Genomic DNA, 18,072 nt, shown 5'->3' on the forward strand with positions numbered 1-18,072 from the left:
CACGAAAATAAAGTCAAAATGGACTTATACTCAGGAGTAGTTTAAAATCTCTCCTTAATTTGTAAAAGGTTGTGGGCCCTAATAGCCACGATATCTTCTAAATGAAATAAAACATGCTATAAATGCAAAGTGATGTTTCTCATTGTTAGAAAAAAATCAGGCCGTTAAGAAAATACCAATGAAGCTAGCTAAACTCACTGCTTTTTACTAGCCTAGAAGGCATGCTTCTCGCAGATACAGTTCCCGAACTTCTACTAGCGGCGACAAAGACATCTGGCCCATGGATGAGGTCAGCAATACCTCCAACCTGGTAGAAAATGTTTAATCGATCAGAAAAATGTTGGCTGCTTGGTGAAGCTGGTGCCACAGACCATAAAGAAGTTGTTTTGGCTACCAACGAGGACTCACAAAAAGCTACTGATAAACAAAACATCTAGCTTGATGCACTACTAAAAAACACAAAATTTGTAAACAACTCCATGCGAAAGGTACCTTGGAACAGAAGAGGGAGACAATGGGAGTTAAAAATAAGTTTTGCGGGGTGGAGGGGGGGGTTGAGGTGCTCAAGGGGTTTTCGTACAAATGCAGATAAGATAGCAATTCTTGCTGCGCAAGGAGGGGGTTGATGCTCAATCCCCCGACTTCCAACCATTGTACCCCCGTCTTTCAATCTAACAAGTCACTGCAGGAAAGGATTGCTTCGAGACAGCAAGTTTGATCACACTAAATTTAATTAAATTTGCTTTAATTTTGTTCCAAACTGAAGCAAAGGTTGGCAAATCCCGGAATCATCGATGTCCAATTTTGATATGTAAAACTTAATAATGGCTTTGGTATCTGCATTTTCTCTAATAATATTTTGACAAAATATCTCTCCAGCATAGTATGAAAGAATAAATATTTTCAAATTTTCAAATTTAGCACGTCCTTAAATTCAGATATATCTAAAAATAAACAAAGCAGATACTATTCAAGGATAAGAAATATCTCTCCAGCATAGTGTGATAACAGAAATATAAGACTACCAAGTTTTACTGTTTTCAAACTCAACTCTTTCATAAATTAACAGCTTTAAAAGCAATTAACGCAAATAAACAGCCCTTTCCCTTAAAGGATAAAAGAATAAGTATGCACATTGGTACAAATGACATTTAATACAATTCCATACCTTTTTTCCTTCAATCGTAAAAAGATCTTTAACCGGTCCGTTGTTTAGCTGTAGAATATCACTAACTGTTTGCAGCACACTCTCATACGTCATAGCTGTTCGCCTGTTCAGGATCACCCTTGCTCTATTTGATGAATCATCCTTCGCAATAACCGTTATTGATTTTGGCTTCAGATTTCGAGTTTGAAACAGTTTTTCGCTAGGTTCGTTTTGCTTCTCGTTCTTGTAAAAAACATCTGATTTGCGAGGAGTCGGTTTCCAGGATGCTTTATGGCTAGTCCCAGCATAATTCAGCCTCTTGATAGGGCTAGAAATAAAGTATTGTGTTTAACCAGCCAAACAAGTATTTTAAGAAAACAGCCAAACAAACAAACTTCCTCAAAAATCTTCGTTATCAATGCTACATAGTTTATGATTGAAATGACATGATATGATATGATTGATGAAATGGAACAATTCTTCGCTAGTGTTGTTCAGTTTTGGTGCATGCTGAAGGGATCAAATTGCTAGGATTCCAGAACCGGTAAAACTTCAGAACTGAGCGCAAAGAATTGTATATAGAAATCGTAAAAACACATCTGCCAGTGCCGTGATGACAAGTATAAAATGGCCCACTGTAGCGGATATGATAAAGACTGAAACAGCATTTTATTTTGTAATTATAAACTAGAATTTTTTGTAGTTGGAATCACAATAAGATTACACACACAAAAAAATAGCAAGCAAGCTTCCTCCTATCCTGGTACTGGACTTTGGATCCTTTTTGGTTCGCAGGCATTCATTCTTAAAACATTCAAAGCTGTTTTCAAAAACTTTGTTAGATGATTGCCTTAAAATTTTTAGTATTGTACATAGATAACTTTACTTTTTATTTTAGTATATTAATTAATTTTAGCTGTAATTTGTATCAAATGTATGCAAGATCTCCCAGAAATGCAGTACCTCTGTACTGACGGAACAACCGCGATTAAAGAAAAAATTGAACAAAAATGAAAAAAGAGAGTATGACCAAACATTGAGGGAAATACGCGGGTATGGAATGTTTAAGCTTTCAGCTGAGTTGCAAAACTCGTAGCAACTTGCTCCTAGCCCTATTGCCTGCGTATCTCACAAACAGCAAAAAGAGAAACTGCAAATCAATTGCTGAATTGTATTTATTTCGAAATATTGGAAGATTATAAAAAGAAATACCATTAAAAGAACGGATTCGTAATATTCGCAAAATGATAATGTAGCATTTCGCTCTTAAAGCAATCGACAGATAAAAAGATTTATAACCTGTCACCTGTCAATCAATATTAGCCACTCAAGAAGCGTGTTAGTGGGATCAAACTCACTGATTGGTCAGTTTTTTAGTGGAAGATAGCTCAAGCCCCTTAATTACCTTTCGATTGCCTTTGATTTTAAGTACATGAACGCCTCAAAAGCACCAGAATGTTTTCACATTTTCAGCAGAGCAACAGTGATTGAATGTAATGAAAGTTGAAAAAGGCAGAGCTTTCATCATGCGACGTCGATGGCATTTGAAATGCATCCCTGCAGACGAGGTACTTATTCTTTAAAAGCCAAGGTTGATCGAACAATGATGAACACTTTCATTATAGGGGCTGGAGGAAACAGCATAGCAGGTGACAAAGGGAAAGAAAAAACTCACGCTTTACCAGAAGATGGTTAGTTTATCAAAGATGGAGTGCAGAAAAAGAATTTTAACTGTTCTAGCATTTCCGCAAAAAGTTGAAAGTCTTGGGTTTATAAATCATGCATAATTTAAAATCACAAATCCCGCAAGATAAAGTTAGTTAGTCCCAAAATATTTATTGTTCTACCTATAACTAAAAGCTAACATAAAGACGCCAGAAGCATTTTAAACCCAACTGATTTTAAGATATGTTGCAAAACCTAGTATGTTTTCTTGGGTTGCAAGCATCTGCTCTGTGATATTTACGTTCTTGCTGCAAAACATGGCACTTATGTGCGACAACTGACAGCTGTGTGGACTTTCCAAAACAGTTATGCGCAAGTTTTCTTCAGCTTAAGATGCTACTGAGAAACATTATCCCAACGGGTATTGAGGTGACGGTGGGAGCTGACGATAAAAATCTGTTTCTGCTTGAAATGCCTTAGAGATTAAATGGTTTAGGCGAGGGTCAACAAAGTTGAAAATCATGTCTTCTTTGTCGTTTTTCAAGTTTTGATGCCAAACAGTAAGCAAAAAATGGAATATCTAATTGTAAGAGAGAGGACCTAACGAAAGAAATCACAGAAACTCAGAGACCTTATTGAGAATTTGCTATGGAATCGCGGGTACACAAATATCTGTCGGCGTGCAGAATTTAGTTACACAGCGGAGAAGAGGATAGAAGGAAATCTTTACAAAGATAACATAGCTAGAAATAGTTATCAAACAATTGCCACTATGAAATAGATAGTTGAGAACTAAACTATCTATATAATAGAAAGGGTCTTTTGAAGGCCTTTCAGCCATTGTAAGTGCCATCTCTAACACCTGATTTGTCCATTTGAGCATCCTACGCTTAAAAAAGTTCATATTATAAATTATTTATTTTCAAAATCTTTTGCAATAGGGTTCGCGTGTTGGTCGGACTAAACTCCATTAAAACTGAAAAATAAATTGTTTTCATGCTGAAATTATTTTTAGGATAAGGTCGAATGTGTGATTGGCGGTTATAGAATTTTACTGAAAATTAGTGGTGTTGAATTACGCATAGAAAACTATTTTCGCATAGAAAGTACTAGAACACGATATATTGCACGATCTTTCGGACTTTAACAAAAGGACATTTAATCGGAAGGGGTTTAGAAAGACAAAAGGAGGCTTTAGAAAAGAAATCGTCGAGATTGTTGTTTGAAAAGTGAATGAATGCAAGTGAGTAAATGATGAGCCTTTGGACAGAAAAGATCCACCATGTTGCTGGATCGCATAAGATGACATTCAATAGGTACGGCCTAAACATTATAAGGTTGGATTAAAGCCGAAAACCCACTGCGGAAAATGATCCGCGAATCGGATTAGGTTTTGTGTTGCGCACGCGCTTTGGACGCAAAAGAGGTCACCAACGATCAGCGGATCGAAGGGAACGGGTCAGCAAACTCGATCTGATCAAATTCGCGGATTGTTTTCCGGAGTAGGTTTTTGGCTTAATATTCCTGCTCTCTCAAGAGCTCAGGGCCGTTATTAGAAAAAATGTTTTTACTCAAAAGTCGAAAGGGTAGAAATTTGTTCATCTATTCTATTTTCTTTCTGATTAGAAAAGCTACAAATACCTATACAAAAGTGCAAAAATATATACTTATAGATCTCTGAAAGTAGCTGTCATAGGCAATGTAACTGAGTATAAATCGGATGAAGATGAAGGCTTGGGCTTCGAAAAAGACTGAAAAGTAAAGGAAGAGCAACAGGAATAAGAACATAGATAGGAACAGAAACAGGAACTGGAAGAGAACAAAACAGAAGAGTAACAGGTACAAGGGCAGAAACAGGAAGATGAGTAGTAGCCGGAACAGGAACAGAACAAGCACAGGAACAGAATAGAACAAAACATAACAGGAACAAAGGCCGGAACAGGGATAGTAACTGGAACAGGACCGTGAATAGGAACAAGAACAGATACAGGAACAAGAATTTAAACAGGAACAATGGCAAAAACCGGAAACGGAACAGGAACGGAAGAGGAGCAGCAACAGGAACAGAACATAGACACAGGCAGGAGCATGAAGACAGACATAGACAGGGAACCGTAAAGTTCTTTAGATTTATATATTTTTTGTAATTATTTTGCAATTTTTGGCTTGAACGTGTCTAAAAACATATCCCCTCAAGCATAGGAAGGGTCTTCACATTGCCATGAAAACATATTTGGCCCACGGGCGCTTACTTTATTTATGAAATAGAAGTAAAGGAAGGAAATGTCCTGTATAAAAATAGTGCTTCCCTCCATTGAAAAATTATAACTCTGCACTAGAACACACAGCAATATTTAGCGAATGAACGGTTTGCATCGAAAAAACAGCGAATGCATTCGCACTTTTGTGCGAACAAGATGTTTTTGCCGTAGGACTCCGTGAGAAATAAACGCATGGTGGTCTGATCGAGTCAATTTAGCTTTGCTTCTAGATAAAAAACCTAATTGAAAACCGAGAGCAAAAGAATAACATCGCAAAAAGCAAAAATCTGGCCCGCTGTTTTCAAAGGTGTAGTTTTCGTTCAGATTGAAAAAATTGATGTTGCTGTTAACGATTGTTGACAAGGATAATGATGAAATCTTCGTTCCGCTCAGCTACGAGGCAAATATTGTTAGCCGTGTACAATAATCAAAACAGAAATATACCTTAACGTCTTTACCTTTCTTCATAATTTGCAGTTCAGCCTATCAGAAATCATTTTAGGAGCTTTATAAAGAGCAGCCTTCAACCTCCATTAGCAAGCATCTCCTTAAAACGGAAACCCTCAAAGGTCAAAGTCTTTTCCTTGATGGTTAAGGTATTAAAGGCATTTGACATGCATAAGTACAGCGAATCCAAAAATAACTTAGGCCAAATTGATCAGAGTACGCGCACATGAAAGGAATTCACGTGAAGCCACTGTGTGCTGCTCTGGGATTTCGCCGATTTGCAGAAAGGCGGAAGCTGTTCACGTGTTTTTCTCTGTGCGCAATTTGATTGGTCAGCCGCTCGTGGTCGAGTAGCTGTAAGCCACTTCTACCTGCGTCAAACGCCTTTAAGCCTTGATGAGGACACCCAATAACCCATAGAAATTCAAAGCGGACAGCTTCAAGGCATGGATGATAGGGACCCATTAAATTTCTTCTTCGTGGTTAAGACACTTGTAGAAGTAACCGCCAAAATGGCACCACTTTAGAACGGACACCGTCAAAACCGACGATTGCAACTCATCTTTCATAGTCACGATTCGTAAAATTAACCAAGTGAAAGCAGATACCTTCAAACATCGGTCAATTTCTCTCCCATAGTTAAGAACATTAGAAATTACTGGCAATCACGGACACCTTTTACAGGGGAAACCTTCACCAACAAGCAACCGTCAATTTCTCTCTCATTGCTAAGACTCGCCAACAACAGACAACTCATACAAAGGACACATTTCAAGAAAGGACAAATGACTTTGTTAGGACTAACCTTTTTACTAAGGACAAGCATTTGGGTCCTCTACTAGGGAAGCTTTCCGGTACTACAATATCAAAAGACGTCATATTCTACATGTAACTTGAGCATACTTGTTTTCTGTTTAAAACCTGAAGTACCGTAAAAATTATAGTGTTTTCCTGATTTCTAAGGAAAAACGGCAAACTTCAAGGCGTCACTTGATCTTGTGAATGTTGAAAATGCAAACACATGTGAGCATTGATTCTTTTAACATTGGTATCAGCAGTGACGACTCTTATTACTTGATCACAGATCACGATTTACTTCAACATGAAGCGATATTATCAGTTGCTGCAACGATGAATCTTCATTGTGAACTTTGAGAATTTTTTGTACTGTGATAATTATCTACCGTTGTCTTAGACACCATAAATCTTGTTATCTTCAACGCGACTCTTGCAATGTTATCGTAATATACAGTGAGATAGCAGTTTTTCATTCATTAACCTGCCCTCAGTAGATTGCCAATACGGAAAACATTGTTGAATGTTATGCTAAGCAGGAATAAAAAGGCTTGACTAATGGCACATCTCAATTTGGCTTTGTCTCAATTTTGGTAGCAAAAATCATGATGCTGGATTAGACTGGACGAGAAAATCCAAATCGTGTTTCGTTACAAATGATTCTTGTCATGACAACGAGAAGATCATCATGGGAACACTGGATGCAAGATTGCACAATTTTCAAAACAGTGGTAGAAAAAAATCCGGGAGCAGACAAATCCGCGATTGAAAAAATATTCAGCTCTCGTGAAAACACTCCGTTTTAAACAATCTCTTTGTGGTAAAGAAATTTAAAATTTGCTTTGAAAAAAAGCTAACATTTTGAGTCATACTAAAGCTTTAAGGCAGACACTCTTCAGATTATCAAACGTGAGTACATAGATCGAGAACTTTTTAAAAGCCACTCATTTTTTATAAGAAAACGCTTTAAAAACATTGTTTTTTAGATTCATCAAAACAATAAGAACAACGTATAGACATCTCCGGTCGTGGATGAAAAAATAGAGAAAACTACAACTTGTTATTGAAAGTGTTTCTAATGTTAACAAAATAGAGAACAATTTTAGCATTTCGCTGTTAAAAAATCAATGTTGAAACGAGAACATTTTTAAGAACCCCAAAGCTTTTAATTCTCCAAAAAATAAGGACATCAAGCCTCGGAAAAAAGTTATCTCGTTCATATAAAAAAGAGTTTACGAGTAAAGAATCTACCAGATCTGCATAATAGTTCGGGCAGATGCACTTGGATAATAAAGGACAGGGACAGTCCTTTGACAGTGGCTTCGACGAGAAACAGCGCCAAAGCTTTTAAGGTTGATTAAAAATTCAGGTTTTTCATGTTCTGAATTTCAGTGCTTTACAATCTTCGTTGATAATGGGAAGGAGTGAGCAAGTGAGCAAAGAAAGGCCGTTAAATTGCTTCTAAAGTATGGGGAAAATTAGGCTAAGACCAAGCCACGTTTCGAATACTCAAAACAATCGAGTTCATAAATTATGCATATGTTGAAATATAGCTTATTCCAGACAGAAATATTTCAGGAACAAAACAAGACTATACTTAATTGATTTCTCGGTTTCTTAACGAATGCCTGTTCTGCAAATGTAATTATTTTTCGAAACCTAAAGAAAATAAGTGTCTAAGGGTGAATATTCGTATTTTTGACCGTCATAGACAAACTGAAAATAGTAATGAATTTTTAACATACTTAAAAACTTATTATGGAAATGTCAAAATATCAAGGTATAAAAGGGGAACAAATTTCATAGGTATCAAATTTGACAGAATTTAAATGCATAAATAAAAAAAATTTGGAAATTGATTCACATTGGAAAAATCAAATTTTAATATGTCAAAACTCCTTCTTTAAATTTGATCGGGAAGTGAATTATTTTTTTCCTTGCTAATACTTTCGATATATAATTTGGATTATAGTACTTTGAAAATTAAGCAATTAAATGTTTTCTGATTCGCCAAATCTGATCATTAGAAAGCTCACTTAAGATCCACAAATCTGTACATAAATTTTCAGCTAAAACGAATTTGATCAACAGAATTCGATAAATCTGATTTAAAGACCTGATTTAAGCCATCGGCAGAAAACTCTCGCCAGCCTTCAGAAATTTTTTCAGTCTTCTGAAATTTACAATTCCTTTAAACAATTCTGGAAACTATTTGGATCTTATTTTATTTTTTAGCCAAATTATGAACTTGAAATTCGTTTTAATTTTTCTTTAGACATGATCGTATACTGCCAGTTATGCTACACCAGGTTGTAGATTTTTACTGGCTTACGCATTATGTTACGACTAAGGCGCTCTTTCGAGTATTCGAGACACCATCAATAGTATCTTTGACTATCTATCTATCTAGCTATTTTGTGAGTATTCACATTAGCAATGGCTTTGAAATCAAGAATGATAGAAAAGCAAAATATTATAAATGATTTAAACAGTGGCTCTAAAACTGTAGAAATTTCTAATTTAGGGGATATTGAATTGGTTCACATGATAAGGCCATTCGCGGATATGAAAAATCTTAATATTCTACCGAAAATGAAGATTAGTGTGTTTCTGTATTTATGCAAGCTAGAAATATTACGCTGAAAAAATGTTGCAGAACGAAGAAATAAAGTATCGTGCATTGAATGAAAGGGATGCATGGCTTTCCATAACATTCCTATAGAAAATTTGACGATATAAATATTTGCTAGAAGACAAAAAGGTACAATAGATATTGAGATGGTGGAAATGGGACAAGATCTACACTGTGACAATAATGATGTTCGTCCTAGATAAAGGCACTAGCTCCTAGCACGTTTCATAGTAAAAGCACATACAGGATTCTGTCTAGACCATACTTGAAACTCAGCCAACTGAAAATGCATCCACTACTCAGTGGCACTGTACTATATAGGCTAATCGAAGCAACACATGCTTTGTTTATATTTACAAATTGAGCACTTGAGTAATGTCTTTGAGAAAACAGTTGTCAAGTGTTACTTTTGCATTTAAAGATGCTAAACTGGGACGAAAATCGAGATACTTTCACAGTTTCCGTTTTTTGAATAGGCGCAGAAACAACATCGATGGAAACTTGAAATATCTACTTGCACAAACAAACACCTCAAATTTTCTGACAACAATACCAATTTTACGCCTCTTTTAAACAGTGCACATGACACCTTGTTATTGCATTAAAATAAAATTCAAACTTAGTTTTGTTTAGATATGGCCAAGATAGAATTATATTTAAAGATATTTTTGCGCTGGCTTCGTTCAAGAGAAGCTTAGTTAATCTAGAAAATAGAAGAAAGGGTCAAACCTGTAGTTTTAGTGAACATGTATTGTATGTAATTAAGAATTTGACAAAATAGCAACTTTATTTACCGAGAATGGAAGGTTGAGCAGACGTAATCTTTTCCATCTTCGATCTGATCAATGTCGTAGACATGATGAACACCTCCAGGCGTGTGCAACGTCCTTACGCCAAAAGGCAGCGGTACCTTGCGAGAAAGATCGTTGAGCAGCGAATCAAAATTGCGATACCTGTTTCTCGATATTGCGATACTAACGCCCGAAAAATTTGCATCGCCATCTCGAAAGAATCGAACTTTCTTCACATCGTTTCGGTACATTTCTGAAAATGGAAAAACTAGCCGTAAGTTGTTAAAAAATCAGGGAAAAATATTTCACCTCATATATTTACTTTAAGGAAAACGGCAAACTTGAAATCAAAAACTTAAGGTATAGCAGCAACAAAGGTAACAGATATTCTTCACAAAAATACCAACCGTTGAGCTAAGTTATTTGTGTACCACAGCCAATTTAGAGCAGCCAATAGCCGTTCAAGGTATAAACCATTAGTCAGCGATTCATCGTGAAAAAATCCACATTGAAATGAAATAAATCTTCAAAAAACACAATCTCCTCCTTTAAATTCAGTTGTGTTTGCATGATAGCAGGGACTTGTCTTAGGTTCTGCGTGATTCCATCACCATGCAGATCTAGCTATGTTTAAAGTCCTTATCACCAAGAAACGCTACAGATGTTTTTACACACCTGCCAGTAGGCAGCTGTTCCTTTGGAAGAGCCACACTTTTTTGCGTTTCAGTTGATTAAAAGCGTCAAAAACGGGGAGTTACAGGAGTGTGATAAGGACAGAGTTCGTAAGCGCTCCCCCTTAATTGAGTTTCACTCCACGTACCCCAAGAGGGACATTTTTCGCACAGATGTCACAAGCCAAGACTAATTTTAGTCAAATCTACTTATTCCTTTGAGGCTCTTCCGACATTTCCAAACGCTTCCCTCTCTGGGAACATACAAAGCCGGTAGGTCGATACACACGCCACGAAAACATTAAGAGAAAAAAATATGCTAATTGATAAAAATCTCGACAAAGTTACTTATTCTCTTCAATCGAAGCTCAGCTGTGAGACTGTCATCAAAGGTGATTCTATTTGTATTTCACAATACACGACAATGTTTTCACGACAGGTGCAAAGAAATGATATTCCATTCACTGAATATCCAAACTCAGAAGCAGGTAGATAAATGTTTTGCAATAAAAAACAAAGTTATAATTGAGAAAACTGAACAGGTAACACTGCATTAAAAGCATACTTATATTTCCAATTTCTTCCGAACTAGAACCTGCTACTTGAGCTCATTGTAAAGAAATATTCCAGCCCATCTCTGACTGCGTTTATGATAAACACCTAAAACAAAAGGAATAAAAATATTATGTTGTCATTCTATTGAAATACTGTTTGTGTGTAAGACTTTTTCAAAAGAAATAAACTGGAAATGCTGTGTGAAAAAGTGACCCTGTTAAAAAGATGAAATGCTTTCTTCCAGCATAAAATAAAAATTATTCGTTTTTGTACACGGTGGTCTATGTACAAAATGATATCTGTGTCAATATCTTAGCATAAGGGTACCTTTAAATGGTTCATAAGGCTGTCCCTATAACTTCTTATGTATTAAGTTTTTTCCTCCAAATATTGTTAGTTTTCTGTATAGCAACGCATGCTTTTTCTTCAAAGAGAAGCTGTTCTTTGATCGTCCAGTTCTACGCAGAAAACATTTGCCTATATGTTATATAGCACGAGTATACAAGTCAGATAAAAAGTAATCTTCAATGACTTCATTTATATAGTTGTTTTACAAAATATCCTCTCTTTATTTTACATCAATTTCGTCGATTTGCTCTTCTTATTTAGCGTTCATACGTAAGACTCTTCAATCAGACAAAGGCCTTATTGCAGCCTGCGTATTCTTCCTGAATGTCATCTCAAATGCCTAGACAGGTTTCTACTTTATCTGCGTAGGTTGCAAGATATATCTTCGCATGGAAAATTCTGAGTCTCCTTGTTCTTTGTTAAAGGTAAGCAGTTGGACAGACACAATTTTGACAGGCAATAATGATGCTCTCAATGTCAGACTTGCAGGAGAGCAATCCATGATTCTAATCTAAGGACTTTATCAAAGCTAAACATATTCAAGATGAAATGCCAAAATGATATTTTATTGAATCTACAGCAATGTGGTTATAAAACACCCTTGCACAACAAGCCTGGTGAGAACTGTCTTTGTGATAAATTTACCAACCGGGGAAGCCCCTTTTAAAAGATTGAGTGACAAGGGCATTTTCCCATATCCCCACCTCCCCTTGCAAGCTGAGACTTTTTTTCCCCATTCATTTTGAAATTCTCTCATTGGCACAAGCATACATTCCCTGGCAGTCAAAGGCAAACTTTTGCTGTCCCTGTCATATTTACTTGCTATTTTGGTTGAAGTAAAAAGCTCACAAGGATTGTCGCACAGAGGTTTTATATAGCATTTCTGGCATTCTAACAAAATATGACCATTGTTTTTCTTCCAATCTCATTTATTTACCTTTCATGAGAAATTACATAAATTTGTCACTGGCAACAAGCTAATAAGGGAATATAAAAACACCAACAAGTAGAGTACCTTGTGTGTTGTAAAAGTTAAAGATGAAAACTTAAATGAATAGAATCATATATCTATTGGAACTTTGATCTGTGATTTTTTCACTTAATGAATGATTTTGCCAAAGAACTGGAAATTTCATGGACTAAGTCACGAAAAATACAGAGGTGCCACAACTGGAGATATAACACTCTAACCCTCTCCATTAGACATGCCCTTGATACCATGGTAATAAGAATAAAGTAAAGTAATCATAATTTACCAGAAGAAAACATACAAAAATAAAGGTTACCATAGAACTATCCACATAATAACATTCATTGATAAAATAAAAAAACGTATTCTATAAAACAAAGCATACAAAAAATAAATAAAACAGGCTACCAGGAGGTGAGGTATAGCATTTCTGAAAATCAAATCACATCAAAATACAAATTTCAACATTGAATCTAGCCGTGTGGAAACTGTTGACTTGTTACATTGGTGATTACCTTAAAGCACTCAATTCAAATGAAACTGGTGGGATCACTTCATTCATTGCAAAGAAATAAATGTTTAAACAACATGCAGCAGCTCATATTCTATATTCCATGTTGACTGGAATTTGTTTAGCCGCCTTCCCAAACTCTTTAGGAAACCTAAAACTTCACCATTTGACAAATTTTCACAATACAGTATATCAAGGTTTCTCAGCAAAGGACAGTTGTTGACAATGAGATCCAAACTTTGGTGGGTTATATCTGTTCCTGCCAAATTCAGTCCAGTCAAGTAATTAAGATTTTCTGTCACAATTTGCACTTCCATATCTTCAACTTCCAATTCACTCAAATCTAAATACATCAATACACACAACTTCTTGTACAGATTAACACGCCCAGTGCTAGTTAAAGCTCTGCACCCTTTAAGAGACAAGCTTCTCAAATTTTCAAGGTGAGGTATTGACATCAATCCAACATCAGTTAGCTTTGTTAAATAGCTAAGTGACAAAACCTCCATTCTGTGCATCTTTGAAATGTTTGCACATTGTTCCTTGCAAACAGTAATTTTCTGGTTTTCCTTAGCAGACATCACTTCTTTGATTTGATCATATCTGCAAGAACACACAAATGCCAAGTCTGTTATTTTTCTATTTCTTGATATTTCCAACTCTTGAAGATCAGAAAATTCCTTGCAAACAGCAAGAACAACCGAGTCACTGATATTGCAAGATGCCAAAATCAAGCTGTCACATACTCTCAAATTTGCAGCAAGCAAAGCCAGAAAATTTTCTCCAATTGGACAGTATGACAAGTCCAATTTCTTCAGGCTTAAAGCTGAAGTATTTCTTTGTAACTGAGGAAACAAGTTTGATTGAAGTAATTTTGCAATGTTTGGCTGCACCCAACTATTATTAAATCTCAAGTACTCTAGACTACAATTAGATCTTGAAATATAATAAAAGATATTAACATATGACATTTCTTCTTTTACATTCTTAATGTACATCTTCTTTAAAAGACTGAATTTTAGGAATATTTTTTCAATAATGGCTGCAGTGATGTTTTGACATCCCACAACATTCAGTTCATCTAAATAACACAGTTCAAGGTCTGCAAGATCTTTTAGGAAAGCTTCTGATAAATTTGTGAATGAAATGTCCAATTTTCTGATTTGCCTGAAACTTGCTAGCAAGTCTAACAAAGCTGGTTCTTCTGCAGTTGAGAAAACTAGGCCAGATAAACCTAATGATTGCAACATGATTGCATTCAAACAGCGCAAAAAAGATATTGGGTAGTTTAATATAATTCCAGTTGTTGTGTGACCAATATCAAGATCCGAAAGATTCGGTAGAAGGTGCTGGATACTCCTGAATTTTGCCGACGAACGTAAAAGGCTTGTGAATTCAACAAACCCAAAACAGCTTGGTAGAGCCAAAACTTCAATCGATCTCGCGTGAGATAAAATTTGGAGGATGGCATTACCATCGATATTTCGTGACCCGTTAATTGATAAACATGTCATACTTTCTGCCGCAATCTCACATATCTCAAGGATCAATTTGCGCGCACAATTTTCGTTGAACGAAAACTTGACGTGGCCTTTTGTGATTAAAGCTGTGACCCATTGCGAAAGGAAAGTGCAAGATTCTGCAGACGGAAAAATTACTGCTGTTGCTTTTCTCCATAACAAGGGATCCTCTGCAACGAGCTTCCACTTTCTGCATACTAGGGATGATATATTTTTCAACTGAAACCTGTTTTGGTACTGGAAAATCTTAAGTAGAGCAACATTTGGCAAGTCTGCCATTTTAATTGTGGACGGTATGATGAAAAAGAGACTGCCAAGGAAGCGTTACCATGGTGAGTTCAAGTGTGGCTGAGTGACAGCGATGGGGAAATTTTTGAAATCTTTAATTTGTGTATTGTGATTATGTTTATCTCAAAAGCTAAGCTCAAGAACTAGATGTTGTTAAAACTACCGAGGTTTTGAACGCTGTCAATGTTACGACCAGGTTATTTAGGCTTGTTTGGTTGAAATGTTTTGAAAACTATTTGCAAAAGGCTCCCCAATTATTCACGAGACGTTCGGTAAATCTTTACTTGGTCCACAAAATCCTTAGCTAGTCGGTAAAATCGTCTATCTCTAGGCAAAATGGCACCTAAATGTTTCACCATCTATATCTTCAGCGGAAAATTTTACCATTGCTGACCCTCAATGTGACCGTCAACAAATATGACCTTCCCCTAAATGGAAAGTAAAGCTACTACGCGACTACTGAAAGCAGAACTGTCTAGTGCGACAGAAAAATAAAATATCTCTGTGTGCAGAGACCTGCGACTGCAACGAGAACAAAATTTAACGGATCATCTAATTAGATCGCGTCCGTATGACGGTTTCTGCCCTCATCTGAAACTGACTTTAAGCCTTGGCCAAACGATTCGATTTTTCTCTCGATCTTTCTCTCGACATTTGATCTCAAAATCGAGCGAAGTCGAGCATGGGTGGCCAAACGATTCGATATTTCGCTCGATTTTTCACTCGACTTTTCACTCGCGCCAACAAAATGAAGGCAAAGAAACGCAAATCGGCTGCCGTGTTTGTCTTACGTGTTAATTTCCTTTTACAATCTCTTGACGAACGCTAGTGACATAAGACCCTGTTCGTTCGTTTCATGCAGGAACCGCCATTAAATACTTATTTCGTTTAAGCAAAGTTACTATTTTCAGGCAAAAGTTTGTTTCTTTTGATTAATTCCCTTCTTAAAATGGAATTCATCACTTAAAAAGGTCCCCTGGACATCGAGGCACCAGGGTAGTATGCTTGTCGAGTAAAAAATTGAGTGAAAATCGAGTCGTTTGGCCGGGGCTTTATGATACAGCGTGGCTTTTTCTTATCGAGGTACGAAACTGTGGAACAGTCTTGAATGAGAAACAAAATTTGCACTCCCTCCCTGAAAACCTTCAAAGACTTGCTATAGACGGGAACTACTGCTACTTTAACTTTTTTAGCTTTCTTTTATGACAAAATCTTGTAAAATATTGTAAACTAGATATCTTAGTTTTTAACAGGGCAGGTTGAAAAACATAATTTTTTATGAACTTTTTTATATGTATAAATATCATAAAATGAACACGAACAAATTGCAAAAATCTGATCGTCTGCGTATGACTTAGCACAGACGACAAAGGTATTTTTCTGTTTCTGTGACATATCTCGCCATTGTGCCCTAAACCTTAGATTTTTTGACCTCTGAATCGATTCCCAAATGTCACACAGTTTGTTTGCTAGATACCAACAGCGAGGATACGGAACATTCAAATTTTGTATGGTGAATGGGCATTTGGATCTCATTGCAGCATATTTCAATATTTTGCATTGATGGAAAATGTTGCTTGGAACGACTGCCACAAGAATATTCTTTTCATGATTAATGTAAGACGTTGGAATTATAATTATAATCTGCCTAGAATTAGATTCAGACTATTTCAAGCTGAAGTACCTATTCATCAAGGGAATTTATGTTAAAATGTCAAAGCAGTGGTGTGATGAGATTAGGCAACCTTATTGATAACGAAGGGCCCCCGACCAAAAGGGAGTCCCGGATTACTTTTATATCCATGTTTTTAAGATTTCGCTCAAGTTTTCTTCAACGAACTATCGAGAAAAATCAACCATTTTTGCACTTGCTATTGTGTTTCCCAACATTGGACTGGACTTTGTGGCATTCCATAAATAGGGACCCCGTTTCAGTTTTTTTCCGCAGGGCCCCAGATACCTCCGTTACGCCAATATTTAATCCTACCGTATCATACCTGGTGCGTGCGTGATGTGTATTCTAGCACAAAATCATTCTACTTCGCATCACACTATTTGACAAAGTTGGTGTATTGTTGAAAGTCCTATAAAACCTTCCTACGCAAGTTTAAAAAATGGAAGCAGTAAGAACATCTCTATGAATTCCGAAGCACTTTCAAATGGCTGACTTGCCTTTATTATTGTTTCAGAGCATCAACTTAACAGTAATAGATCATTTAAGTAGGAGTTTTGTATAAAAAAAGTGGGGAAAGAAGTAAGCAAACGACATGAGATGCCAAAAACAAGAAAACAAGGTAATAGAAAAATGTCCATAACCGGAGGGAAGGGGGGGAGGGGGGTGTAAAGAATCACGTTTCAATTAAAGCAACTTGTCTGATGCATTTGAAATCATGCGAAAAGGGAATTCAGTTTACCGACGAAATTTTTGTTGTCATTGTGACGGGCTGTTCCGGCAAATTACATTTTCCAGTATTTCTTGAAAACGTACTACAATTATCACGTTTTGACTGTTTTAGCATATATTTCCTTGCCATAGGTTTGAATCTTTTGAATCTTTATAATTATAACTATGTTACAATCTAAATTAGATCAGTAAAAACTGGTAACAGAACTGACAAAACGGAAAAACATATAAAATTTTAAACAGTTTTTGAAGTTCTATCGTCAAAACATTAAAAAACCAAGACAGAGCACAAGACATAATATTTTATAGAAATATACTCATTTTTCATTAGCATATTCTAAATTTTGTTCAGCCTCGAAATTCTTAAAGAAATGTTCGTTTTCAACCTGAATATATTCTTTAAGTATTTTTGCAGGGGAACATCGCCCACCCTAGAATAAAAGCCACACTTTTTGAAAGAAGAGATGTGTCAGTTCTGAACTTCTACGTTGCGAACATGAAAAAACATGCAACTGCTTTCAAGCTAGACACAAATGTTTGTATTGTATTGTGTGTGGCCTGAATATTCTTATAAATAGATTGTAATATATTTATGTATCTAAGCCATTTTCTTATAATGCAAGATATTATGGTTGATAAATATGACTATGAATGTGTTGAGGCTAAGGGACATTCTTATAATATTTGTAAAGATTGGATAATTTTAGGCCTGAATATTCTTAATGTAGACTGTAATTTATTTAAAAAAAAGTTCTAATGCAGCAAGATATTATGGTTTGAAACTATGACTATGAATGTAGTGAGGCTAAGCGATATTCTTATAATATTCGTAAACATTGCATAATCCTGGGCCTGAATATTCTTGATGTAACTTGTAATCTATCTAGGCAATTGATAATTAATAAACAACTATGATTATGATATTCGTGAACATTGGATAATACTGTGCCTGAATATTCTTAAAAAAAAGTGTAATCTATTTAAGGCATCTATATAAGGCAAAGAGTGTAATTTATTATACACCAAGATATTATAGCTGAAAAAATATGATTATGTAGTTATTCAAA

At 35.9% G+C, this 18,072-nt stretch overlaps 2 protein-coding genes across 5 annotated transcripts in view; both read right to left on the bottom strand.

Annotated features, from left to right (window-relative positions):
* Positions 1-18,072, bottom strand: part of LOC135689273 (uncharacterized) — a 44,648-nt gene that overhangs the window by 21,477 nt on the left and 5,099 nt on the right. For 3 of the 4 annotated variants that reach the window (XM_065206442.2, XM_065206440.2, XM_065206441.2), the window contains 4 exons: positions 10,975-11,069; positions 9,742-9,991; positions 1,169-1,475; positions 199-307 (listed from right to left, as the gene is read on the bottom strand). In XM_065206442.2, the coding sequence (XP_065062514.2) occupies positions 199-307; positions 1,169-1,475; positions 9,742-9,989 (664 nt within the window). In that variant the 5' untranslated portion in view covers positions 9,990-9,991; positions 10,975-11,069. The other variant, XM_065206444.2, reaches the window with a different exon arrangement.
* Positions 11,063-16,749, bottom strand: LOC135689276 (uncharacterized). Its single transcript, XM_065206451.2, has one exon. It carries the CDS (start codon positions 14,590-14,592, stop codon positions 12,862-12,864), a length of 1,731 nt encoding a protein of 576 aa, XP_065062523.2. The 5' UTR covers positions 14,593-16,749; the 3' UTR covers positions 11,063-12,861.

This window comes from Rhopilema esculentum, chromosome 9 (genome assembly GCF_057945365.1).
Source record: "Rhopilema esculentum isolate cy_ngs chromosome 9, ASM5794536v1, whole genome shotgun sequence".
NCBI lineage: Eukaryota > Metazoa > Cnidaria > Scyphozoa > Rhizostomeae > Rhizostomatidae > Rhopilema > Rhopilema esculentum.

What these genes read in the sequence shown, in the direction of transcription:
- LOC135689276 (XM_065206451.2), bottom strand. Translation starts at nt 14,592, where the DNA reads ATGGCAGACTTGCCAAATGTTGCTCTACTTAAGATTTTCCAGTACCAA.